Genomic DNA, 26,987 nt, shown 5'->3' with positions numbered 1-26,987 from the left:
GAGCGGAGGGGTTGAGGGGTGGCGGAGGGGGGAGAGGCGTTCAGGTTCCTTTTGGAGGGGGTGGGGGAGGCCCAGGTGGCAGGGTGGCAGCAGTGGTAACGCTCTTGCCTCACATGGCCTCGAGTCATGATTCGGGTGCCTTTCTGCGTGGAGTTTGATTTGTAGATTAAAAACGAGTTTCTTTAGAACTGATTTTTGTGTTTAGCTTGTTGTCCTTCCTCCGGTTAGCATGGTTTTCTACGTACGGTGCGATTAGAAGTTCATCCGTATGTTCCCCTCCCCCTGGTTTGCAGAGTGAGTGAATGTACGTGGGTGTTGTGCCTTTGGCTCGTCACGTGAACCTCATCTGGGAGGCGGGGGCCTACTCAGCACAACCAGCAGCAGCAGTCTCTGAAGTGTTGCCATTGAACCACATGTGGCTCATGACTAAAACGATGGTGATGATGACAATGAAGATTCATGATTACGATGATGATGACGACGATGAGGCACGATGATGACAAGGATGACGACGATTGACGATGACAAGGATGACGATGACAATTGCGGTGGTGGTGATGATGACGACAATGATATCTGTTGCCAGCGGAGCCGCAAGGCTGCACCACCGACGCCACCGCCGCCACCTCGTCGGCCTCTTCGTCCTCCTCCCCATCGTCGTCGTCGCGCGGGAAGGGCGGCGGAAGCTCCCCGGTGGCGGGGGGTGCCGGTGGCGGTGGTGGCGGCGGCGGCGGCGGCGGGGGGGGCGAGAGCCCATGCCGGGAGTCGCGGGTCACGCGTTTCATCTGCCGCGTGGTTCCCGCCGCGACCCTGCTCTCCGACTCGAGCACCGAGCTGTCGTACGTGCTGCCCGCCGATGCCGTGCGCAAGGGCTGCTTCCAGAAGCTTTTCCAGGTGGGTGAGCGGCGACGGCGCCGTTATTGTCGCCGCCGCCACGATTCCGATCGTTCACGCGGGGAAATAAATGAAAAATAAATGAATTACTAGGTAAGGCCAACTGAGGTCATCATCATCATCATCATTCACAGCGGCCTTTGGTTGGTCTAGCGGTAGCCGGCTTGGAGCAGGAGCACTCGCTTGTAGCTCGTGTAGCAGGGGTAGGGGAAGAGCTGCGCGTCGTTGCCGGGCTCCACCACGTCGTGCCCGACGAACGTGTTGATGATCGCTCACTCGATCATGTCTGCCAGCGCGCACACAACGGCACAAAGGGTCTCCGTTAAAAACTAACGTGAGCAGGAGATGTTCATGATCTTGGCGATATGTTAACTCCCTCGCCTGGTGTGCAGGAGGTCGTGGATTTGATCCTGATCCTGATGCCTGCCTGTATATTTGGAGTTTGCGTGTGTCTCTCTCTCTCTCCGTGGTTTTTTCCCTCCACATTTATAATCAACGTCATGACTGCAATAAATTTACACACGACGATGATGATGATGATAATGTGGTAAGCCACTTTGTTGAGCTGTTTGAGGCACAAGACGAGCGGTACCACTGCGCCGCCGCCGCCACCACCACCCTGCCATCTCTGCTCTCTTGATGCAACAAATGCTTGGCGTTGTCTGTGTGTGATCCCTTATTGGGGGAGCGGTGGCGCCGTGGTTCGCGCGATGCACTACGAAACCCAGCGACTGGAGTTTGATTCCCGTTCATGACCAATAACGATGATATGTTTTAACCGCTCCTGGGCCTCTCCTAGGTCAACTCGGCCTTACATAGGTACCTTGTGTGGCGTGTAAATGTCATCTCTGTGGGAGACCAAGGGGGCCGGGCGTGGTGGTGGCCAGCCTTCATAGCTTGCTACGCGCTAAGAGCACTTGCCCCACAACGTTCTGTTGAAAAAGCTATATGGGGGATCTTCGTCTTTGTTTCTTATTAGGCCCTGGAGGAGAATTTGATTGACTTGGAACTGAGCAGCTTTGGTCTGAGCGACACCACGCTGGAGGAGGTGTTCCTGAAGGTGTCGGAAGAGGACCTTTCCCAGGAGGCGATGGATGGTGAGATCTCCGACCACACACACACACCACCACTACCGTTCCCACTGCTGCCCACTGCCATCATCACCATCACTGCTGCAGACGAGGAAGTTGTACCTTGGCCCTGCCAGGAGAAGGCGGTACAGCAACAACGTGGACACCATCTGTTCCGTCTGTACGGGGATAGAGTGTTTCCCCCTCGCATGTGTAGGTTTTCTCCGGGTGCTCTAGTTTCCTCCCACATGTGAGTGCTTATTAATTGGCCGATAATACCATAAAACTATTTAAACTATATAAACTAAATTTATTTTACTAGGTTAGGCCCCACTAAGCTATATAGCTCTTTTTCAGAAGCGACCTGGCCACAAATGATAGCTCAATGAAGTGTCTTATCACGTGGACATATATAGCCGATAAATACTCTCAACACGTGATGTTGATTCTAAATCTGTAGGGGTAAAACCGGAGGACCTGGATAAAAATCCACGTGACCACGGGGAGAGAAAGTGACACACAAACTCCAAATATACAGCTGGCGTCAGGGTCGGGATAGAACCCACGATCTCTTGCGTACCAGGCGAGGTAATTTACATCTCGCCACCGTGCCGCCCCACTGTCACCGCCACTACCACTAAAGACGAAGATCCCCCGTACAGCCTTAACAGACTGTTGGGTCACGGCGGTGTTAGCGAGCGCCACCACCATCATCGCCAGCCTTAGTGCGATGCTGCCGCGTGCGGGGCCGAGGCGCTCGGCGTTTTGTGCGAGGCACCGCTCTCGTCCCTCGGCCGCTGTCTCAGAAGAGGACGCGAGGAGCGGCGGCGGCGACGACTCCGCTGCCGCCACCGCCGGCAAAACCGGTGCTCGCTCCGCACGCTCGCCGGGCCGTGGCGCCCGCGGAGCTCGTCCTGCGGCGGGGAACGACGAGGACGACGACGAGGAGGACGACGAGGGAGGGACGAGCGGCACGTCGCCCGGGTCGTCGTCGTCGGTGGGCTCGGTGCGCGGGGACGAGTTTAGCGCCTACACCGACGTGTCTGGCGAGTATGGCCCGCTGTTCGCCCGCGCCGAACATGACGATGACGACACCGCCAGCCTGCACGGTGAGAGGGCCCCGGCTATTGTGGGGAGAGGGGGGGTGGTCGGCACGTGGGTGTGCCACAGTGACGAGATGTTTACTACCTCGCCTGGTATACAGGAGGTCGTGAGTTCGATCCCGACCTGGTCGCTGGATTTTTCTCCGGGTCTTCCGGTTTTTCCCCTCCACGTGATGATAAGCCCATTTCGTTCAGCTATCATTTGTGTTGGTCTCTTCTGCAAAAAGAGCTACATAGCTGAGTGGTGCCTTACCTGGTCAAGTAAAATTTTTTAGTTTTATAGTTTAGTTTTTATTATATGTACATCACTGTACATCTAATATATGGGGGAGTGGTCGTGTAGCGGTTAGGGCGTGCTCCCGCTATGACGACCCGAGTTTGATTCCCGGGTTCCTGGGCCTCCTCCCCTAGGTTGATTCGGCATCAAATGAGTACCTGGTGCAGTATGTGAACATCACCGCTCGGAAAACAAAGGTGGCCGGGCGTGGTGATGACCACCCACCTCCTCTTGTGCTGTGCCGGCCTTAATAGGTGCTACTCGCTACCAGCACTTGTCCCAACAGTCTGCTAATGCTGAATGTGAGAGCTTTGTTTTCTCTTCGTTATGGGGTGTCGAGCAGCAGTCGCACACAGCGCACCGTTGTACCGGAGCCTCGTCCGGACCTCTCGTAGGTCAGCTCAAAGTCAACAGTCTGTTAAAAGCTCCACAGGGATTGGGGAGGTGGGGGGGTGCACTCTGCATTCGTACATCTAATATTTCACGTGTAGCCACCTAATTGTGTTGTGTAATTGCGCTTACCGTGTCCGTGCGCCGCCACTGTCGATCCAGAGCCAGAGCCGCGTGCCACGCCATCCCCGGAGCTCGACGGTCAGGGCAGCTACTCGCTGGACGAGTCGTGGCTGCGCCTGCGGCAGTTCCACGGCCTGCTGGTCAAGCGGCTGCACCACGCCAAGCGCAATACCAAGGGGCTCTTCTCCCAGATCCTGCTGCCCGCGTTCTTCGTCTGCGTCGCCATGACGGTGGCGCTGTCCGTGCCCGAGATCAGTGCGTGGCCTCAACCCCCCCCACCACCCACTCGCCTCAACCTCCCCAATGCTAGACTCACCTTAGTACCTGATGTGACGTATAAACATCGGCACTGGGGAGACGAAGGCAGCCGGGCGTGGTGGTATGACCACCCCCTTGTGTGCCATGCCAGCCTTCATCGGTGCTTCTCGCTAGCAGCACTCACCCCAAGAGTCTGTTAAGGCTACACGTGGAGATGGGTGGCCAGATGTTAACTACCTCACCTGGTACACAGGAGGTAATGCATTTGATCCTGATCCTGACGCCTGTATAGTTGGAGTTTGTGTGTCCCTTTTTCCGTGTTCATGTGGATTATTCTTCGGGTCCTCTGATTTTTCCCTCCACATTTAGAATTAACATCACGCTGATGATGATAATCCGCTTCGTTGAGCTATCATTTGTGGCCAGGTCGCTTCTGAGAAAGAGCTACACAGCTCAGTTATGGGCCTCTAATAGTTTATAGTTTAATCTTGAACTCATCCATGCACCGTCTCCGCCCGTGTGACCCCAGGCGACCTCCCCCCGCTGGTGCTGACGCCGTCGCAGTACCACAACTACACACAGCCACGGGGCAACTTTGTGCCCTTCGCCAACGAGGAGCGCAAGGAGTACCGGTGAGGGGGGTGGGGTGGGCATGAGGGGAGGGGGGGGTGGTCTCAGTGGGGAGAAGACTCCGAGAGGGAGAGACAGAGGGGACGACTCGGGGCCATCAGGAGGAGGAACCACTAGACGAGTGGAGGCAGTAGCAGCAGCAGCCACTCGGCGCTGAGCCGGCAACAGTTGCCCAAGCTCTGCGGTCCTCTGTACACGGCGCTGTTATCGTCACACGTGCTGAGGTGTGGTTAGTGATCGTGCTTGTCCATCACTGCTACCAAATACCGTGCGTCGCGGGGGTCAGAATCGATCTTTCGTCACGGAGCCGAGTGCATCCATCGTCAGAGATGGAATTCGGCAAAATTAAGCGTGGAAAATAATTTAATTTGAGGTGTTTATATATTTTTTTGTTTTTTTGTGTAGCCGTTGCTAACCAGGCTGAGTTTATCAACTCCCACTGCGCTTGAGAATCCGATCTAACCACAGCTTGGTCTGCGTGAGTCCATGGCATCTGCTGTGTGATACTACAGGTTCCTATGTAAGACTGTGAGTCTGTGGAACATGCATGCGAGCCCGTGAGGTCTCTGTTCCGTGAGACCACCACACTTGAGAAACGCGGCTTTGATCGCGGTGGTCGAGCGGCTAAAGTCCGGATTGTAACCCAGGATATATCAGGGTGCCGGCTCGGCACTCTGACCCTCTGAGCCCAGCATGCGACCCTTTACGCAGCTCCCTCTTTAACTAAAATCTTGTTTTCCTCTCACGCCACCGCTGCCCAGCCTGGCTCGCTCCCCCGACGCCCGCCCCCAGCAGCTGGTGTCCACCTTCCGCCTGCCCTCGGGGCTGGGCGCCACATGCGTCCTCAAAAGCCCCGCCGGCCCCGCGGCGCCGGCGGCGACGGCGGCGTCCGGCGCCAACGGCAGCAGCGCGGAGGCGGCGGAGGTGGCGGCGGTTCAGACGGCGAACCTGAGCGAGGCGGCGCGCTCGCTGGCGGCGCGCCGCTTCGAGTCCATGTGCCTCGACTCGTTCACGCAGGGCGTGCCGCTCTCCAACTTCGTGCCGCTGCCGGTGGCCGAGCCCAGCGCCGGTCCGTCGCTTCCTCCGTCGCCGCCGCCGCCGGTGCCGTTTGGCGGGACCGCCGCGGCTGCCGCGGCTCCCGCGGCAACCGCGGCGGTGACCGATCGGGGGGGCGGAACGAGCGGTGTTGGACCTACCGGCACTACCGGCACCTCCTCTTCCTCGTCCGGTGAGAGCGATGGGGACGGTTGCGGCCAGGGACGTTTATCGCTCACGGGAGATTTTCAAGGTCGCTGGTAGAAGATTGTAAGGTGGCACGCGACTAGGAGCGCGGTCATTATGAACCCTGCGAGAGAGAGAGACACACACGCCCGTGTCGAGGGCTTGGACCCAGGAACTCGGTGAGCCCAGTTCTGGGCTCGGTGTTTCGGACACGGCCGTTGTGAACGAGGCACACTTGCCCCAACAGTCTGTTAAGGCTACACGGGGGATCTTTGTCTTTGTGGTGGTGTGGCCGCGTGCCGTTCGCCCCGCCGCAGGCTCGGTGCACGAGGCGGTGCGCTGCGTGTGCGCCCCGCACGGCACCGGCTTCTACTGCCCGGCCGGCGCCGGCGGACACCCGCCCAGCACCACCGTGGTGACGGGAGACATTCTGCAGGACGTGACCGGGCGCAACGTGTCCGAGTACCTGCTGTTCACCTCCAACCAGTACCGCTTGCACAGGTGCTCCAGGAAGTCTCTGACGGGGTGTCTAGACAGTCACAGATAGGTCTATGATGGGGGTGTAAAGACAGTCACAGACAGACAGGTCTATGATGGGGGTGTAAAGACAGTCACAGACAGACAGGTCTATGATGGGGGTGTCTAGACAGTCACAGACAGGTCTATGATGGGGGTGTCTAGACAGTCACAGACAGACAGGTCTATGATGGGGTGTCCAGACAGTCACAGACAGACAGGTCTATGATGCGGGTGTCTAGACAGTCACAGACAGACAGGTCTATGATGGGGTGTCTAGACAGTCACAGACAGACAGGTCTATGATGGGGGTGTCTAGACAGTCACAGACAGGTCTATGATGGGGGTGTCTAGACAGTCACAGACAGGTCTATGATGGGGGTGTCTAGACAGTCACAGACAGGTCTATGATGGGGTGTCTGGACAGTCACAGACAGACAGGTCTATGATGGGGGTGTCTAGACAGTCACAGACAGATAGGTCTATGATGGGGGTGTCTAGACAGTCACAGACAGGTCTATGATGGGGGTGTAAAGACAGTCACAGACAGACAGGTCTATGATGGGGGTGTCTAGACAGTCACAGACAGGTCTATGATGGGGGTGTCTAGACAGTCACAGACAGACAGGTCTATGATGGGGTGTCCAGACAGTCACAGACAGACAGGTCTATGATGCGGGTGTCTAGACAGTCACAGACAGACAGGTCTATGATGGGGTGTCTAGACAGTCACAGACAGACAGGTCTATGATGGGGGTGTCTAGACAGTCACAGACAGGTCTATGATGGGGGTGTCTAGACAGTCACAGACAGGTCTATGATGGGGGTGTCTAGACAGTCACAGACAGGTCTATGATGGGGGTGTCTAGACAGTCACAGATAGGTCTATGATGGGGGTGTAAAGACAGTCACAGACAGACAGGTCTATGATGGGGGTGTCTAGACAGTCACAGACAGGTCTATGATGGGGGTGTCTAGACAGTCACAGACAGACAGGTCTATGATGGGGTGTCTAGACAGTCACAGACAGACAGGTCTATGATGCGGGTGTCTAGACAGTCACAGACAGACAGGTCTATGATGGGGTGTCTAGACAGTCACAGACAGACAGGTCTATGATGGGGGTGTCTAGACAGTCACAGACAGGTCTATGATGGGGGTGTCTAGACAGTCACAGACAGGTCTATGATGGGGGTGTTTAGACAGTCACAGACAGGTCTATGATGGGGTGTCTGGACAGTCACAGACAGACAGGTGTATGATGGGGGTGTCTAGACAGTCACAGACAGATAGGTCTATGATGGGGGTGTCTAGACAGTCACAGACAGGTCTATGATGGGGTGTCTAGACAGTCACAGACAGACAGGTCTATGATGGGGTGTCTAGACAGTCACAGATAGACAGGTCTATGATGGGGGTGTCTAGACAGTCACAGACAGACAGGTCTATGATGGGGTGTCTAGACAGTCACAGACAGACAGGTCTATGATGGGGTGTCTAGACAGTCACAGACAGACAGGTCTATGATGCGGGTGTCTAGACAGTCACAGACAGACAGGTCTATGATGGGGTGTCTAGACAGTCATAGACAGGTCTATGATGGGGGTGTCTAGACAGTCACAGACAGGTCTATGATGGGGGTGTCTAGACAGTCACAGACAGACAGGTCTATGATGGTGTGTCTAGACAGTCACAGACAGGTCTATGATGGGGGTGTCTAGACAGTCACAGACAGGTCTATGATGGGGGTGTCTAGACAGTCACAGACAGGTCTATGATGGGGGTGTCTAGACAGTCACAGACAAACAGGTCTATGATGGGGGTGTCTAGACAGTCACATACAGACAGGTCTATGATGGGGTGTCTAGACAGTCACAGACAGACAGGTCTATGATGGGGGTGTCTAGACAGTCACAGACAGGTCTATGATGGGGTGTCTAGACAGTCACAGACAGGTCTATGATGGGGGTGTCTAGACAGTCACAGACAGGTCTATGATGGGGGTGTCTAGACAGTCACAGACAGGTCTATGATGGGGGTGTCTAGACAGTCACAGACAGACAGGTCTATGATGGGTTGTCTAGACAGTCACAGACAGACAGGTCTATGATGGGGTGTCTAGACAGTCACAGACAGACGGGTCTATGATGGGATGTCTAGACAGTCACAGACAGACAGGTCTATGATGGGGGTGTCTAGACAGTCACAGATAGACAGGTCTATGATGGGGTGTCTAGACAGTCACAGACAGACAGGTCTATGATGGGGTGTCTAGACAGTCACAGACAGACAGGTCTATGATGCGGGTGTCTAGACAGTCACAGACATACAGGTCTATGATGGGGTGTCTAGACAGTCATAGACAGGTCTATGATGGGGGTGTCTAGACAGTCACAGACAGGTCTATGATGGGGGTGTCTAGACAGTCACAGACAGACAGGTCTATGATGGTGTGTCTAGACAGTCACAGACAGGTCTATGATGGGGGTGTCTAGACAGTCACAGACAGGTCTATGATGGGTTGTCTAGACAGTCACAGACAGACAGGTCTATGATGGGGTGTCTAGACAGTCACAGACAGACAGGTCTATGATGGGATGTCTAGACAGTCACAGACAGACAGGTCTATGATGGGGGTGTCTAGACAGTCACAGATAGACAGGTCTATGATGGGGTGTCTAGACAGTCACAGACAGACAGGTCTATGATGGGGTGTCTAGACAGTCACAGACAGACAGGTCTATGATGCGGGTGTCTAGACAGTCACAGACAGACAGGTCTATGATGGGGTGTCTAGACAGTCATAGACAGGTCTATGATGGGGGTGTCTAGACAGTCACAGACAGGTCTATGATGGGGGTGTCTAGACAGTCACAGACAGACAGGTCTATGATGGTGTGTCTAGACAGTCACAGACAGGTCTATGATGGGGATGTCTAGACAGTCACAGACAGGTCTATGATGGGGGTGTCTAGACAGTCACAGACAGGTCTATGATGGGGTGTCTGGACAGTCACAGACAGACAGGTCTATGATGGGGGTGTCTAGACAGTCACAGACAGATAGGTCTATGATGGGGGTGTCTAGACAGTCACAGACAGGTCTATGATGGGGGTGTCTAGACAGTCACAGACAAACAGGTCTATGATGGGGGTGTCTAGACAGTCACAGACAGACAGGTCTATGATGGGGTGTCTAGACAGTCACAGACAGACAGGTCTATGATGGGGGTGTCTAGACAGTCACAGACAGGTCTATGATGGGGTGTCTAGACAGTCACAGACAGGTCTATGATGGGGTGTCTAGACAGTCACAGACAGGTCTATGATGGGGGTGTCTAGACAGTCACAGACAGGTCTATGATGGGGGTGTCTAGACAGTCACAGACAGGTCTATGATGGGGGTGTCTAGACAGTCACAGACAGACAGGTCTATGATGGGGTGTCTAGACAGTCACAGACAGACGGGTCTATGATGGGATGTCTAGACAGTCACAGACAGACAGGTCTATGATGGGGGTGTCTAGACAGTCACAGATAGACAGGTCTATGATGGGGTGTCTAGACAGTCACAGACAGACAGGTCTATGATGGGGGTGTCTAGACAGTCACAGACAGACCAGTCTCTGATGCAATGCTGAGACGTACAGGGCAGTCTCTGGTGGAGCCTTCGAGACGGTCAGGAATCGACCATTGGCAGCTGCAGTTGGCTGCACTGATTATTGGTGTCTCGTCAGGTATGGCGCCATTACCTTCGGTAACATCCGCAAGTCCATCCCACACTCCTTCGTCAACAAGGCGCCCGCCTCGATCCGCAAGATTGCCGTGCGACGGGCAGCACAGGTTCGCATTTCTGCTGCAGCAACATCACACTTGAAACATTATTTAATATTTTTTTTTATTTTACTGGGTAAGTCCCCCCCACTGAGCTACAAAGCTCTATTCTTTCAGAAGCGACCTGGCTATCACAAATGATAGCTCAACGAAGTCGCTTGTCATCATATGCAAACTTATATCAACCAAACACTCTAAACGCACGTAGATTTTAAGTGTGGAGGGAAAAGTCGGAGGACCCGGAGAAAAATCCACGCGACCACGGGGAGAGAGACACCGCAAACTCCAAATATACAGCAGGCGTCAGAGTGGGGATCAAACCCATGACCTCCTGCATACCGGACGAGGGAGTTAACATCTTGCCATCATGGCGCCCGAATCAGCAGCACGAGTAAATAAGAAATGCCGTTTGCGACTGCAATTACCGTACGTTTCTCTTTGGCTGTGGCCTCCGCCGGTGACCTCGTGTCCCTCCCCGTGTAGGTCTACTACAACCACAAGGGCTACCACAGCATGCCCACCTACTTAAACGTCATCAACAACGCCATCCTGCGCGCCAACCTGCCCAAGAGCAAGGGAAACCCTGCCGCTTACGGTGACCATTTTTACTCCCGTCCAGCCTAGGGTCGAAAGTCGTGACGTGCATTGCGTCCGTCCATCTGTCCATAACGATGATTCTCGTAGAGATATGTGTACGTGTGTGTGTTCAACTTTTTTCGCACCACTGTCCGTAGCCAACTGTGCTAATCTGAGATGATCTGCAATGAGGTCACTGATCGGTGGCTCGTGCGGTTTCCCCGTTGCAGGAATAACGCTCATCAACCACCCCATGAACAAGACCAGCGCGAGCCTCTCCCTGGACTACCTGTGAGTCACACTGCCCTCCCTGCAGGATAACAGAGTTGTAGGGGTGCCACGATGGCGAGATGCTTATCTCCCTCTCCTGGTATGCAGGAGGTCGTGGGTTCAATCCAGTCGACCCTCACGCCTGCTGTATATTTGGAGTTTGCGTGTCTCTCCCCGTGGTCGCGTGGATTTTTCTTCGGGTCCTGTTTTTTTTCTCTCCACGTTTGGAATCAACGTCACGCGTTTCGAGTATTTGGGTGCTATCAATTTTCACACGATAAGCTGCTTCATCGAGCTCTCGTTTGTGGCCAGGTCACTTCTGAAAAGAGCGGTATAGCACTGTGGGCCTTACCTGGCAAAATACGAAGTAAATAATGAAATGGGCGTGGCTTTGGCTGGAGAATAGATGGTTGATACAGGAGGATGTGAAGCTGGTTTTACTTGCCGATGATTAGTACCAGCTGTTTCAAGAACGGCCTCCGTGGAGGAGGTTTGTGAAGGGCGCCACCAGGCAATGTGAGACGAGGCGCACTTTGACGTTACTGGGCAGTCGGAGGCAGCCACCCTCCAACAACAACGAGGGCAGGGGAGGGACGCTCGCAACAACGAGCGGAGCGCCGGGTGGCAGTGGGGAGCACACGTGCTGTGGCAAACGGCGGCTGTTGTCGTTGTCGCTGCTGCTGTCGAGTCAGGCTGCAGGGCACGGACGTGGTGATCGCCATCTTCATCATCGTGGCCATGTCGTTCGTGCCGGCCAGCTTCGTGGTCTTTCTGGTGGCTGAGAAGTCCACGAAGGCCAAGCACCTGCAGTTCGTCAGCGGCTGCGACCCGGTCATCTACTGGCTTGCCAACTACGTGTGGGACATGGTCAGTGGCGTCTCGCATGCGGTGCGAAATTTCGCAGTGACTCGCTCGCCCACTCGCTGATTGACTGACTGACCGACTGATTGGCCGACCAACTCGCTGCCCGACTAAATTGCCGGTTCGCTGATTGACTTGACTGACTGACCGACACACTTATTGCCTGACTAACGTACCAACTCGCTGATTGACTGACCGGCTGACTGACTGATCAATTAACTTATTGCCTGACTAACTTACCAACTCGCTGATTGACTGACCGTCCGACTGACTGATCAATGAACTTATTGCCTGACTAACTTACCAACTCGCTGATTGAGTGACCGACCAACCGACCGACCGACCGACCAATAAACGTCTTGCCTGGCTAACTTATCGAATCGCCGGTCGACCGAGCAAGTGTGTGGCCGTGTGCCGCTTGTGCTGCAGCTGAACTACCTGGTGCCCGCCACGTTCTGCATCATCATCCTGTTTGTATTCGATCTACCGGCCTACACCTCGCCCACCAACTTTCCAGCCGTGCTCGCCCTCTTCCTGCTCTACGGGTGAGGAAGCACGATGCCACTCCCCCCACTCCCCCTACTCCACCCACTCCACCCACTCCCCCCACTCCCCCCACTCCCCCCACTCCCCCCACTCCCCCCACCCCGGCCGTCTCTACACAGGCACAAGACACGGCACGGCACGCACCATAGGACACGGAACGACGTACGCCCATATCACAGTGCCGGGGAGAAACTAAAAAAGTGATTTAAACAATTTTTGTATTTTACCAAATAAGGCCCACTGAGCTATATAGGTATTTTTCAGGAGCGATCTGGCTACAAATGATAGGTCAACGAAAGTGGCTTATCACGTGGACATTCATAGCCACCAAATACGAACGATTTTTGTTAGGCCAGGTAAGGCCCCCCACTGAGCTATGTAGCTCTCTTTTCAGAAGAGACCTGGCTATCACAAACGATAGCTCAACGAAGTGGCTCATCGTCATCATCACGTGGACATTTATAGCAGCCAAATGCTTTAAGCGCATGTTTCTAAATGTGGAGGGGAAAACCAGAGGACCCAGCGAAAAAATCCATGTGACCACAGGAAGAGAGACATGCAAAATACAAATATACAGGCATCGGTGTCGGGATCGAACCCATGACCTCCTGTATACCAAGCGAGGTAGTTAACATCTACAGACAAAGGCAGCCAGGAGTGGTGCTGACCACACCACCCGCTCACGCGCCGTGCCGGCCTCCATAGGCGCTCACTAACAGCACCTGCCCCAACAGCTTTGAAGGCTAGACGGGGCGATGTTTGTCTTCGTATGTGCGCGTGTGTGTATACGTACCTGGTGCGACCTGTAAGTATCAGCGCTAGGGATACAAAGGCAGCTGGGCGTGGTGCTGGCCGCTACTCCCTCGTCTGCTGTGCTGCCCTTCACGGATTCTCTTTAACAGCACTTGCCCTGATGGTCTGTCAAGGCTACATGGGAGATCTTTGTGTGCGTGCACACAGCTGGTCCATCACCCCCATCATGTATCCGGCGTCGTTCTGGTTCGAGGTTCCCAGCACGGCCTATGTCTTCCTCATCGTCATCAACCTCTTCATCGGCATCACGGCCACCGTCGCCACCTTCATGCTGCAGCTCTTCGAGCACGACAAGGTGAGGGCGCTGCTGCCCCCCGCCGTTTCTCCCTCGCCTCTGCTGCGCCTACTGTCCAAGGCTCGCATACCCCAGCCATCCACGCCATCCATCCCTGCCCTTGTTGAAGCCCAGGATTGACAGTCATCTTCTTCTGCTCTGCTGTAGAGAGAGACAAGAGGGTAGAGGCAGGAGAGTGTGCATGGAGGGGTGTAGAGAGAGACGAGAGGGGAGAGGCAGGAGAGTGTTTGGAGGGGTGTAGAGTGATATGAGAGGGGAGAGGTTGGAGAGTGCGTGGAGGAGAGTAGGGTGAGATGAGAGGGGAGAGATGTACTGCCTTCTCCTGGCAGAACATGGGTACAGCTCTTCCTCAACGCCTACCCACTGGAAGGGCTTCATTTGTGCGGTGATCCACCAACCCTCGCTGCTGCCTCCACGGTGCGGCATTCCAGGCCACGCCGTGCTCAGCATTGTAGCCACCACCGCCTGTGTTCTGATGAACGGTCTCAAGTGTGCTGTTGCTGTTGTTTTGTTGTGAGCAGGATGGGGAGCGGGTGTGTAGCGGTGAGCACGCTGCGCTACGAACCCGGCGTCCCGAGTTTGATTCCCGCTCATGGCCAACACCAGTGACGATTATTTGAACCGGTCCTGGCCCAACTCCTAGGTCGACTCAGCCTCAAATGTGTACCTGGCGCTGTGTGTAAACATCGCCGCTGGGGAGACAAAGATGGCCGGGCTTTGGGTTGGCCACCCACCCCCTTGTGTGCCGTGTGCCAGCCTTCATAGATGCTGCTCGCTTTACAGCGCTTGACCCAAACAGTCTGTCACTGGCTACACGGGGGAAATCTTTGTCTTTTTGTCGTGAGCAGGACCTGAAGGCCGTGAACGAATACCTCAAGACCATCTTCCTCATCTTCCCCAACTACAACCTGGGCCACGGACTCATGGACCTGGCCTACAACGAGTACATCAACGAGTACTACATCAAGATCGGTGCGTGTGCCACCATTGGCACCCCACGGGGGTTCAACAATGGCCGTGGCCGGAGACGAGAAACCCCCCCACCAACGCTCAAACCGATATTTCACCAGTGCTGGCACGGCGACAACGGCCATTGTGAACCACTGATCGATACACCCAGACCCAAGTCTTGAACCCAAGAATCTCAGAGGTGTTGGCTCAGCGTCTCTGACCTGGCCATTATGCCCCCATCCCCTGTGAGAGAGAGAGAGAAAGCCAGACCCAGGGCTCGAACCCAGATTTTCATTGGTGCCGGCTCAATGTCTCTGACCCCTGTGTGTGTGTGTGTGCGCGACCCCTGTGTGTGTGCGTGCTCTCAGGTCAGGCCGACAAGGCCAAGTCCCCTTTCAAGTGGGACATCATCACCCGCAGCCTCGTCGCCATGGCGGTGGAGGGGGTCGTGGGCTTCTTCATCACCGTCATGTGCCAGTACAACTTCCTGCGCAAGCCCAGGTGAGGAGTCCGTCACGCACGTTACCCGGGCAACGGGGCTGCATGTTACCCCAGGTAACCTGGGTCGTGAAGCCCGCATGCCCAGCCACCGCATGCCCAAGCGGATTTTGTTCGGCCGGACAGAATTTAGAAACATGCCTTTAGAGTATTTGGCTGCTGCTATAAATTTCCACGTGGTGGTGATAAGCAGCTTCGTTGAGTGATCATTTGTGGCCAGGTCGCTTCTGAAAAAAGCTACACAGCTCAGTGGGCCTTACGATTATTTGAACCGGTCTTGGACCTCCCTTAGGTCGGCTCTGCCTCAAATTAGTACCCGGTGCGACGTGTAAACATTGCCACTGGGGAGACGAAGGCGGCCCGGGGCGTGGCGCCGACCCCCCGCCCCCTTCTCGTGCGGCACACCGGATTTCATAAGGGCTGCAACTCCTCGCTGACGGCACTCGCACCAACGGTCCGTTGTCTTTGCAGGCGCGTGCCTGTGAGCAGCCAGCCCGTGGAGCGGGAGGACGTGGACGTCTCCGCGGAGAGGAGGCGCGTGCTGAGGGGCGACGCCGACTGCGACGTCCTCAAGGTGGACAACCTCACCAAGGTAGCTCCTCCTCAACGCGTCCCCCCCTCTCCGTGCGCAGCCTCCGGCCTCTCGCCTCGTGTGCCCCCCCACCCCGCCCCCCCCCCCTGACTGGCAGACCACAGAGCGCCGGCTTCGTCTGTCATGGCGTCTTGCCCCTAGTGAGCGGTGGTGGGACCGGTGGTTGGTTTGTGAAAACGTATTTCTTTAGGACTGCTTGTTGTTGTTGTTTATTAGTTTATTGTCCTTACCCCGCACCTCCGATTTTAGCACGGTTGGCTCCGTACGGTGCGAAAGAAGTTCTACATACATATACACACACACGTCCTGTCCATAGACTAACAGCCCGTAGGCTAACACTGTCCACAGACTAAACCCTGCACCTCTGATTAGCACGGTTGGCTACGTACGGTGTGAAAGAAGTTCAACATACCCACATACGTACGGTACCCCTGCCACGGTACCCCTGCCATTAAAGGAGCGACCCCTTCCAAGGAGAGGGGCGTCCTCGGGTGATGTAAGGAGGCGCTATCGAGATGCTCGGTGTTCATGCGGCGACTTTTTGTAAAATTATCGTCGTCGTCGTTGTTATGAATGCCGTGGACTACCGTCCAGGTGTACCACTCGCGCAAGATGGGCCGCATCCTGGCCGTGGACCGGCTATGCGTGGGCGTGCGGCCCGGAGAGTGCTTCGGCCTCCTGGGAGTGAACGGCGCCGGCAAAACGACCACGTTCAAGATGCTGACAGGAGATGCCAGCGTCACGGGGGGGGAGGCCTTCCTCAACGGCCACAGGTGGGGACCCTCCTCCACCGCATCGCCACGCCACACGATTAGATGTCTTCGTGAACCACCAACCCCATCACAGCGGAAGGTAGGGGAGGCCTTCCTCAACGGCCACAGATGGGGACCCTCCTCCACCGCACCGCCACGCCACACGATTAGATGTCTTCGTGAACCACCAACCCCATCACAGCGGAAGGTAGGGGAGGCCTTCCTCAACGGCCACAGGTGGGCCTCTCCTCCTCACTGTCGCCTCCTCCTCCCCACTGCCTCCACCGCACCACCTCGCCCCACGATCAGATCTCTCCGTGAGCCATCAACTTCGTCACAGCAGGAAGTAGGTTAGGAGGCCTTCTTCAATGGCCCTAGGTAGGCTCCTACTCCTCACTGCTTCCACCGCACTGATGGTAATGCAGCTACTGCTCTGTTTGCAACGATGAGCATCGGCTGATGATCATAACGATTTTGCCACTGCTGCTGTTGCTGATGATGAAGATACTGCTTGTTAACATTGCTGCTGCTGATAATGCTGCTGCTGCTGCTGTGCCCTATGTTCCCAGCGTGCTGCGCGACCAGCATAAGGTGCAGCAGACAATCGGCTATTGCCCGCAGTTCGACGCGCTCTTCGACGAGCTGACGGCACGCGAGCACCTTGAGCTGTACACGCGCCTGCGCGGCATCCCCTGGAGGGACGAGAAGAGGGTGAGACTGCGGCATCGTCGTCGTTATTGTCAACGTCGTTATCGTCGCTATCGTCAGCGTCATCATTGTCGTCGTCGTCGTCAACGTCACCACCATTGTCGTCAATGTCACCACCGTCATCGTCGTCGTCAAAGTCACCGAGATACGACGGATGTTTGAACTGTGTCGACCATCATCAGGACAAGATCCTGAAACAAATATAAAATATAAAAATGTGCCGCACCTCCGATTAGCACAGTTGCCTACGTACGGTGCCATGGAGGTGCTACATACATGCAAACACAAACGCGAGAGCACCACGTGGAAATTTTATTTGTTAGGCTGTGCTGGCTGGTGCAAGGCTTTGACACGAATTTTAGCCAGATCGTTAGGTAGTGGCCTAACCAAATAAACGATCGTAAATCAAATCCCCGTTTGTATTGTATCAACAAATGTATAGAGACCCGGCTATGCTGGGTGATGTGGGAGGCGCTATTGGAGGGGACGCTATGATCAGAGTCTATCAACAGAAGTTACGCGTAGCGTTTGTTGCAAAAATCTACTGTGTGGGTGAGACGATGTGCCGTGCTGGCCTTCAGAGGTGCTACTCGCTAACAGAACTTTCCCCAACAGTGTTAAGGCTCTACGGGTGATCTTGTCTGTGTGTGTGTGTGTGCAGGTAGTGTAGCAGTTAGCGCGCCACGTGACAAACCCAGTGACCAGTGTTCGATTCCTGCTAGCAGTCAACATCAGTGACGATTATTTGAACTAGTCCTGTGCCTCCCTAGGTTGACTTTGCCTCATGAGTATCTGGTGCGGTGTGTAAACATCGCCGGGCGGGGTGCTGGCCACCCACTCCCGTGCCGGCCTTCATAGGTGCTCGCTAACAGCACTTTCCCCAAAAGTTTGTGAAGGCTACACGGCGGATCTTTGTGTGTGTGTGAGTGTGCAGGTAGTGAACTGGGCCCTGCAGAAGCTGGGCTTGACGAGCTACGCGGACAAACCGGCCGGCACCTACAGCGGAGGCAACAAGCGGAAGCTGTCTACCGCCATCGCGCTCATCGGATACCCGCCCCTCATCTTCCTGGTGCCACAGCACTGCCGCCACCACCGCCACGGCCACAGCCAATGTTACCACGACTACCACCACTACCACCACCACCACCATCATCATGACTGCCCTCTTCAACAGCATCGACAGCATTAACCTGGCTCACACCCAGGATCTCAGCTGTGTCGGCTCAGTGGGCCACCTCGGTCGAATCCGATTTTAAAAGGAAATAAATTAATAAAACAAGCACCGTTGTGGCGAGATGTTAACTACCTGGCTGAGTACGCAGGAGGTCGTGGGTTCAATCCCCACCATGACCCCCGCTGTAGATTTGGAGTTTGCGTATCTATCTCCCCGTGGTCGCGTGGAATTTTATCCGGGTCCTCCGTTTTTTCCCCCCCACATGTAGAATCAACTTCATGCGTTCAGTGTATTTGGCTGCTATAAATTTCCACACGATGATGGTAAGCCAGTTTAACACGTAGGCTTACTAGTTTAACACGTAGGCTTACTACGTGTTAAACTAGTTGGCTGTGTCGGGTGGTGGTGGGTTTAACGACACATATATTTACGCGATCTAACTCTATGGATTATAAGCCATTTTAGTGGAGCTATCATTTGTGGCCAGGTCGCTTCTGAAAAAGAGCTACCTTAGCTGGTAAAATAAAAAAAATAGTAAAACAGTAGAAAGTGCTATCAGGTCCACTGACAGCTTCTGAAAACGATGACCTCTTTGCGGACGCAAACCACGAGACACCCGAGGGGAGCGACCCCCTCCCGGCTGAGATGCTCGCGAGACGATCTCCCGTGCCGTCTCGTGGCAGGATGAGCCGACGACGGGCATGGACCCGAAGGCACGGCGCTTCCTGTGGAACCTCATCCTGGACATCATCAAGACGGGGCGCTCCGTGGTGCTCACCTCCCACAGGTGCTCACCCTACCCCCCTGCCCTGTCTCTGTCTTGCGCACAGCGAAATCGCTCCCTCATATTTGCTCGCCCGCTCACTCACTCGCCCACTCACCGTCTCTGCACAGCGCTGACGTCAAATCTCCAGCTGAATCACTCGTTCACTCACCCTTTCACTCGCCCACTCACTCGCTCACTCATTTGCTCGCTCGCTGGCTCATTCGCCCACTCACTGTCTCCGTACAGCGCTGTCCTCAAATCCCCAGCTGAATCACTCGCTCACCCATTGGCTCGCTCGCTCACCCACTCGCTTGATCGCTCCCGTCTCTCCCCTGCCACCCCCTCTCCACGCAGCATGGAGGAGTGCGAGGCCCTCTGCACCAGGCTGGCCATCATGGTGAACGGTCACTTCAAGTGTCTGGGCAGTATCCAGCACCTGAAGAACAGGTGGGCAGCCCACCAAACCCCCCTCCCGGTTTTAACCAGGACACTCCACGGCGGCGGACGATGATGACGGCGATGACGACGATGATGGCGATGATGTTGTTGCGTGCCGTGTCTCCACCCCCCACGATGCAGGTTCGGCGACGGCTACATGATCACGATCCGCACGCGCTCCACGCTGCTTGTCAAGGAGGTGCTGCGATTCTTCAGTCGCAGCTTCCCCGACGCCGTGCTCAAGGTGACGGCGACTCATCGAGTAGAGCCGTAGACTCGCACGGAGACCCAATTGTTGGTAGCACCGGGTCCTCACTGGGTGGCGGCTGCTGCCTTCCCATGGCTCGGCTGATTTCCAACATCTGCTCATATTTCCATGCGTGTGCGGTATGTGTGCGGTGTGATACCTGCGCGTGTGCGGTGTGTGTGTGACACCCGTGCGTGTGCGGTGTGTGTGTGTGTGTGACACCCGCGTGTGTGCGGTGTGTGCGATACCCACGCGGGGTGCGTGCAGGAGAGGCACCACACCAAGGTGCAGTACCAGCTCAAGTCAGAGACTCTGTCGCTCGCCGCGGTCTTCACCAAGATGGAGCAGGTGCTGGACGTACTGGGCGTGGAGGACTACTCCGTCAGCCAGACCACGCTCGACAACGTGAGTGCGTGTGTGTGTGTCGCTCTCTGGGGGGGAGTTCACGACGGCCGTGTCAGAGACACTGAGGCCGTTTCGCTGAGATCCTGACAAAAGTCAGCGGAGGGCGGGGGAACTTGGAATGTCACTGTGTGGTACGGCTACGGCGCCGAAGCGGTCACTACGCCGGCGCGGTCACGGTGCCATCACGGTGCGGTCACGGTGCGGTCACGGTGCGGTCACGGTGCGGTCACGGTGCGGTGCGGTCACGGTGCCGGTACGGTTGCGACCCGCAGGTGTTCGTGAACTTCGCCAAGAAGCAGAGCGACAATCTCGAGCAGCAGGAGAGCGGCTCGGGCCCCGTCGCGCCGGGCCGCGGCGCCGCAGGCTGCCTACCCTGCTGCCCCCCCTGCTGCCCCCCGTGCTGCCCACCGTTGTCGCCGGCCTGCCCGCCGCCGGCTCCGGCCTGGCTGTGCCGCGGTGCTGCCCGCTCAGCGGAGCTGCAGGCGCTCATCCGGGAAGCGCCACGGCGGCGGCGCGGCGATGACGAGGAGGAGGAGGAGGATGAAAGGGCCGGGCCGTGCGCCGGCGATGACGAGCAGCTGGTCAGCGGCGACGAGGACGGCCTCGTGAGCTTCGAGGAGGACAGGGTGAGCTGCTTATTATAATTATTATTACTACTTTACCAACGCTTTCCCGCTGAGGTTGACAGCCTTAATGAATTCTGAATCTTTTTGTAGACTGTAGGAGGAATTTGGACGTCCAGTAATGGGCGAGTTGGCAAGTTACAACAACCGTGTTCATCCCATCGGTTCTGTTCGTTCGTTTGTCCGTCCGTCCCCTGCGTAGCATGGGGGGTCGCGGTATCTCCCGTAGACTTGATCCAATTTGAGTGAGACTCGAGTGTAAAGTGGTGCTGTGCTGTTAGCGACTCACCCTGCAGAAAACCGGACTCGCTGCCCACAAGGGGTTATTAATAATGCCCAAAAGTTGGAGACACAAACCAGAACACATTATATCATGGGACCTCCTTTGCCAGTACCAAAATATGGGAATAGGTTTTTCCCCTTTTTTCTGCATTCTTACCACAAGTATTGTGGTTAATGCAGACATGATTCCTTGTAAAAGGTGTTTTTTTGTTGCCAGAAAAAATGGGAAAAAACTTATTCTCAGAGCTCATTATATTAACATTCGCAAAAAATATGCAAATGCATGTTGCCCTGATAACCACCTGCCAGCTTCCGTACCACTTGTTAACTAACTAAACTGTTTTAAATTTTACTAAGTGAGGCCCACTGAGCTATGTAGATATTTTTCTGAAGCGACCTGGCCACAAATGATAACTCAACAAAGTGGCTTATCACGTGTTAATTTATAGCGGCAGCCAAATACTCTAAACGTTGATTCTAATTGTGGAGGGAAAAACCAGAGGATCTGGAGAAAAATCTACATGACCACAGGGACCACATGCAAGCTCCAAATATTCAGCAGGCGTTTGGGTCGGGATCGGGCCCTCGACCTCCTGCATACCAGGCGAGGTAGTTAACATCTCCTAGCCACCGTGGCAAGATGTTCTCACCCTGGAGAAAATCGGACACATTTGACCACAAGAGGTTAATGCCCACAAACCAGTGCTCGGGTTAACATTCGCAACAAAAATATGCAAACGACCGTTGCCCTGACCAGCTACTCGCCAGACTCCGTACCGCCAGTTCAACACACAAGCGAGGGACCATCGCACGTCGGGGGCCTCGAGGGACCCCCACGGTTTTCCTTCCCTCCTCATTCTCCCGCTGGCTTCCACCCCCCAAAACCGCCCTCCGTCTCGCCGCAGGCTCAGCTCGCGTTCAACACGGACACCATCTGCTGAGGCCGACAGCCTCCGCAGCTCCCTCGCTGCCCTCCCTCGCCCGTCTCTTCTCCTCCCCCGGCGGTGTGGAGTCCGCGGGGGAGGAGCGCCGGCACGTCCGTGCGACGAAGGTCGAATGCGCGAGCACCTGGAATCTCGCGTCACGCCGCTGGTGGAAAGGAGCGGTGCCTCGCCCCTCGACTGCCGGAGGAGGGGAGCGCTCGGGAGGCGGACCCCCAGCCCCCCCCCCCCCCACTTCCCTGGCTCGCCAGGAGAATTGTGGTAACGGCAGAAATGTGGCTGAATCTCCATGTGTTCCATCTCTGACGGGTGTGTTCCCCCACCCCTCGCACGCACGGGGTTTGTGTGGGTTTTTTTGTCCGACCGCTCCCGTTTCCTCCCATGTGTATAAACTCTCATTAATTGACCGAAACCACCTTCGTGCGTAGAGGATGGCAGAGCCTTGGCAATCGTCGGTAGCGCCGGCTCGGCACCGCGGCCGCTTTCCGCCTTTCCCGCTCCTCGTCTGCGTTGACTCCTCCCGGCCGGCATGCAGGCAGTACCCACGCTTTACCCCACCGTACACGACCTGCAGCTTGACTATCCGCGAAGCCTCCGCTTTTGCTGCTGGGTGGTCCGAGGCAGTTGGTAGGGTACGGTACGGGGGGTTTAAGAAATGTGCGCCGTTGTTGTCTGCTGCCGGCGCTTGGGAGATTTAATCGAAGCGGTCACCTCTGAAATTCCGACTGCACTGCGCTGACCGGTACCCGTCCGTGTATCCAGGCGAGCGGCCACTGGGGTGTTGTGTGTGTCCAGTCACCCGCAACGCGTGCAGGCATGGCTGAGTGATGACCCCAACGCGTTCAGGCGTGACTGAGAGATGACCCCAACGCATTCGTGCGATGGGCGGCAGCGCTGCTCAATTCTTTGCACGCATTTGGTGGGATAGGCTCGTACGTGGGCCGTAAGCCGTGAGCTTGCAAGGCGCTGCGTGTGGTGCATGCCGTTTGACCGGCTGTGTCCCCGACCCAGAGTAATGCAACGTGTCCTCAAAATACCGGAGTAATTTAGTGGGGTGGGTGGAGGTGGGTTGCCCCCTTTATATCAATTTTTGTTCCCCTACAAACTCCCATTATTTCCTTTTAAGACCAAATTCTGCCTCATTTTACAGCTCGTACTATTCTTTACATTGCTCTGAATGTATACCGTGAAAGCAATCGCTGTGTGTGTGTATATATGTGTATATATATGTGTCGAGCAACACGTAGCACACGTTCAAAATGCGTCGCTAGAAACCCACTGGGAAAATCCCGCGCCAATTCTGGACCATCTGCAGCCATCGCCAAAGCGTCCGCTAGGGAGCTTGGGGCCCTGTCGGCGCGCGGTGGTCATCTTCGCCGGCGCCCGGGGGTCATCCCCGCCGGCACTAGGGGGCCATCCCCGCCGGCGCCCAAAAGCCGCCGGCACCGGGGGTCTTTGCCCCCCCCAGCGCAGCGGCGTGTGGAGGGGACGCGGCCCTTAATGACGAGGGCCAAGCAGCGCTCTGCTGCGCGCCCGTTGCGTTTGTGGGCTTTGGGGGTTTGCGCCTTCTACGCTTGGTTGCAGAGACACGACGCTGTGCGAGGGACGCTGTGCGGGGGACGCTGTGCGGGGGACGCTGTGCGAGGGACGCGCCGTGGTTTGGCCGGGCGGCGGCAGGGGGATGGACGTTAGGCCGCAAGCGGCGTGCGCCGCACTGTCATCCAGAGATGTGGAGGCAGCGGCAGCGAGGGGTTGGTGGATCACCGCACACAGGTGGCTGTGTGAAACTCCCTTCCCCTTGGGTGTCAAGCCGGAGTTGTAACCTGGCTCTGCCAGGAGATGGCGGTACAGCAACGATGTGCGCTCAACCCCGTTCTGCCTGCATGGGATCGAGTGTTTACCCCCTCACACGCGTGGGTCTTTCTTGCGGGTGCTCTGGTTTCCTCCCACACGTATAAACGCTCCATTAATTGGCCGATAACACCGCATATAAAAGACCGCAGAGCTCGGGCAATTGTTGGCGCTGACTTATTGTGTGGCTGCTGCCTTCCTTCTTGTCTGTGGTTCCGCCTCGCACCTCCGAGTCGTCCTCTCGACGAGAGCGAGCGGTAACCGTGTGACAGTGGCGCATTGCTACGATCTGACGTCATGACTGCGGTATATCCACTCCCCTCATTTCGAGGGCACGCAGTATCACGCTACTAATATATACAGGGCCCACCCCGACCCTGAATTAACCCCCAGTATTTTGAGAGACAGGTGTGTTCTCTTGAGAGTGCCGAGCCCATCCTGGGATGCTGAGTGTTAGCAGCCGATGGGCTGGCCGTGTATCCGGGAAGCCACGTTACCGTGACTGAGCATACGGAATGACTCTGTTAACGAATGATGTGGAATGACTTGCATGGCTTTGCACTCTGCTGCACGTTGCGTGGAATGCAAGCAAAGGTGGCGGTGACCGTTTGGTGGAGCCCTTTATGTAATAGGATGGTGGCGCTGTACGTGTGGTCTGCGATTAAGTGGCAGACATCAAAAGTGTGGACCGAGGGAAGATGCAATATTTATTATTCCTTGCGGTTGAACGACGACAGAACATTGGTGGATGTCACAAATGTGAAAGAAATCGCTTCCGCGCATTGCCCACCAAACGTGGAGTTGTATGGCAGCGCGTGGAGTCACACGGCATGGGTGAGGTCACAAGGTAGAATCACGTGGCATGGGTGAGGTCACAAGGTAGAATCACGCGGCATGGGTGACGTCACAAGGTAGAATCACGCGGCATGGGTGAGGTCACAAGGTAGAGTCACGCGGCATGGGTGACGTCACAAGGTAGAGTCACGCGGCATGGGTTACGTCACAAGGTAGAGTCACGCGGCATGGGTGAGGTCACAAGGTAGAGTCACGCGGCATGGGTGACGTCACAAGGTAGAGTCACGCGGCATGGGTGACGTCACAAGGTAGAGTCACGCGGCATGGGTGAGGTCACTGTTGGCACGAAGACGCTTCACGTTGTGGTAGGCGATGTGAACAACCCCTTGTGCATTTATAAAAAAAAACTGCGTCGTGAGTTCAAGAATCGATCGTCTTCGTGCAGCATGGTGTACAGCAAGCGGTTAATGGTGGAGTAACAGCTTGTGTCAGGCCTGCTAACTCAACAACAATAACAACCCACTCCACAATACAATAGACCTCGACAGCCTTCCTTGCTGGGGTGGGTGGGGGGGAGCATGTGGAGGTGAATCGTGTGACTAGCCGGGTGACTAGCCGTGTGACTAGCCGGGTGACTAGCGGTGTGACTAGCCGTGTGACTAGCCAGGTGACTAGCCGTGTGGCTAGCCGTGTGACGAGCCGTGTGACGAGCCGTGTGACTAGCCGTGTGACGAGCCGTGTCACGAGCCGTGTCACGAGCCTTGTGACGAGCCGTGTGACTAGCCTTGTGACGAGCCGTGTGACTAGCCGTGTCACGAGCCTTGTGACGAGCCGTGTGACGAGCCTTGTGACTAGCCGTGTCACGAGCCGTGTCACGAGCCTTGTGACGAGCTGTGTGACGAGCCGTGTGACTAGCCGTGTGACGAGCCGTGTGACGAGCCTTGTGACTAGCCTTGTGACGAGCCGTGTGACGAGCCTTGTGACTAGCCTTGTGACGAGCCGTGTGACTAGCCTTGTGACTAGCCTTGTGACGAGCCGTGTGACGAGCCTTGTGACTAGCCGTGTCACGAGCCGTGTCACGAGCCTTGTGACGAGCCGTGTGACGAGCCGTGTGACTAGCCGTGTGACGAGCCGTGTGACGAGCCTTGTGACCAGCCTTGTGACTAGCCGTGTGACGAGCCGTGTGACGAGCCTTGTGACGAGCCTTGTGACTAGCCGTGTCACGAGCCGTGTCACGAGCCTTGTGACGAGCCGTGTGACGAGCCTTGTGACTAGCCGTGTGACGAGCCGTATGACGAGCCTTGTGACGAGCCGTGTGACTAGCTTGATGGCGGTGCTGCACGAGGCTGCCTGTAATCCAGCACGGTGGAGTACGGCAGCGGCAGCAGCAGCAGCGAGGGTTGGTGAATTACAGGCCACGTGTACGTGGCCTCGAGCCACCACCTCCGCCCCGATATTGAGGAGTCGTCGTCCAGCTCTCTCGACATGCGAGCAACGGTGGGCACGGAGACCGATCCTTACGCTCGCCACCGCGCCTCTGGCAGTGTAGGGGGAAAAAATCACTCCAGCGGCTCTGCTGCTGTGCTGCAAGGCTGCAGCTGCTGCTGTACCGCTCGGGGTGGGTAGGGGGGGAGAGATCTCCACGCAGATTGCTATTCCGCCGGTGTCTTTCGGGCATCGATCGATCCATTCATTCATTCGTCCATTGCTTCGCAAGCGATTGTGCGGGCTGGGTGGGGGGGGTCTGTAACATTTGCACTGCCTGCTGCTGTGATTGTGACTAGGGGGTGGGTTTGGGGTGGGGGGGTGCCCTGCCCCCCACCGCCCCCGCCGTGTCCGATCTGGAACGGTTCTCGTCTGTGTCTTGGCGGCCCGATGTGGTTTTTTTCCTAAGGCTGCAACTCGTCGCTTTGGGATGCCGCCGCCGCCGCTGCTGCTGTACCAGTGAAGTCCTTGCGCGTGCACGCGTGCGTGGATTTTATGAATAAAAAAATCAACTCGACTAGGGAATGTCTCTCTCGTCTTTACATTTGTGTGCCTGTTGTTAGACGAGTTTAGCACGGTGGGCTACGTGCGGTGCGAAATAAGTTCATACGTACATACTACCCATCGACTCAACACTGCCCATAGACTCAACACTACCCATCGACTCAACACTGCCCATAGACTCAACACTGCCCATCGACTCAACACTGCCCATCGACTCAACACTGCCCGTAGACTCAACACTGCCCGTAGACTCAACACTACCCATAGACTCAACACTGCCCATCGACTCAACACTGCCC

At 56.0% G+C, this 26,987-nt stretch overlaps 1 protein-coding gene across 3 annotated transcripts in view; it reads left to right on the top strand.

The window, feature by feature from the left end:
• ABCA2 (ATP binding cassette subfamily A member 2) overlaps positions 1–26,701 on the top strand; it is a 65,106-nt gene extending 38,405 nt beyond the window's left edge. For 2 of the 3 annotated variants that reach the window (XM_032976491.2, XM_076052963.1), the window contains 25 exons: positions 587–894; positions 1,874–1,991; positions 2,771–3,073; positions 3,897–4,112; positions 4,645–4,747; positions 5,507–5,973; positions 6,284–6,467; positions 10,219–10,324; positions 10,799–10,910; positions 11,122–11,182; positions 11,854–12,028; positions 12,452–12,567; positions 13,529–13,676; positions 14,525–14,648; positions 14,996–15,128; positions 15,597–15,717; positions 16,312–16,490; positions 17,039–17,180; positions 18,112–18,246; positions 19,035–19,138; positions 19,472–19,564; positions 19,697–19,799; positions 20,070–20,207; positions 20,480–20,833; positions 22,018–26,701. In XM_032976491.2, coding sequence (XP_032832382.2) covers positions 587–894; positions 1,874–1,991; positions 2,771–3,073; positions 3,897–4,112; positions 4,645–4,747; positions 5,507–5,973; positions 6,284–6,467; positions 10,219–10,324; positions 10,799–10,910; positions 11,122–11,182; positions 11,854–12,028; positions 12,452–12,567; positions 13,529–13,676; positions 14,525–14,648; positions 14,996–15,128; positions 15,597–15,717; positions 16,312–16,490; positions 17,039–17,180; positions 18,112–18,246; positions 19,035–19,138; positions 19,472–19,564; positions 19,697–19,799; positions 20,070–20,207; positions 20,480–20,833; positions 22,018–22,053 — 4,079 coding nt within the window. In that variant the 3' untranslated portion in view covers positions 22,054–26,701. The remainder of the gene's footprint in view (positions 1–586; positions 895–1,873; positions 1,992–2,770; positions 3,074–3,896; positions 4,113–4,644; positions 4,748–5,506; positions 5,974–6,283; positions 6,468–10,218; positions 10,325–10,798; positions 10,911–11,121; positions 11,183–11,853; positions 12,029–12,451; positions 12,568–13,528; positions 13,677–14,524; positions 14,649–14,995; positions 15,129–15,596; positions 15,718–16,311; positions 16,491–17,038; positions 17,181–18,111; positions 18,247–19,034; positions 19,139–19,471; positions 19,565–19,696; positions 19,800–20,069; positions 20,208–20,479; positions 20,834–22,017) is intronic. The other variant, XM_076052962.1, reaches the window with a different exon arrangement.
• The last annotated feature ends 286 nt before the right edge of the window (positions 26,702–26,987 follow it).

Source organism: Petromyzon marinus, chromosome 59 (assembly GCF_048934315.1).
Source record: "Petromyzon marinus isolate PM22_M1 ecotype Great Lakes invasive population chromosome 59, UKy_Petmar_22M1.pri1.0, whole genome shotgun sequence".
In the NCBI taxonomy this organism is placed as follows: domain Eukaryota; kingdom Metazoa; phylum Chordata; class Hyperoartia; order Petromyzontiformes; family Petromyzontidae; genus Petromyzon; species Petromyzon marinus.
This window is presented reverse-complemented; position numbering and strand designations above follow the sequence as displayed.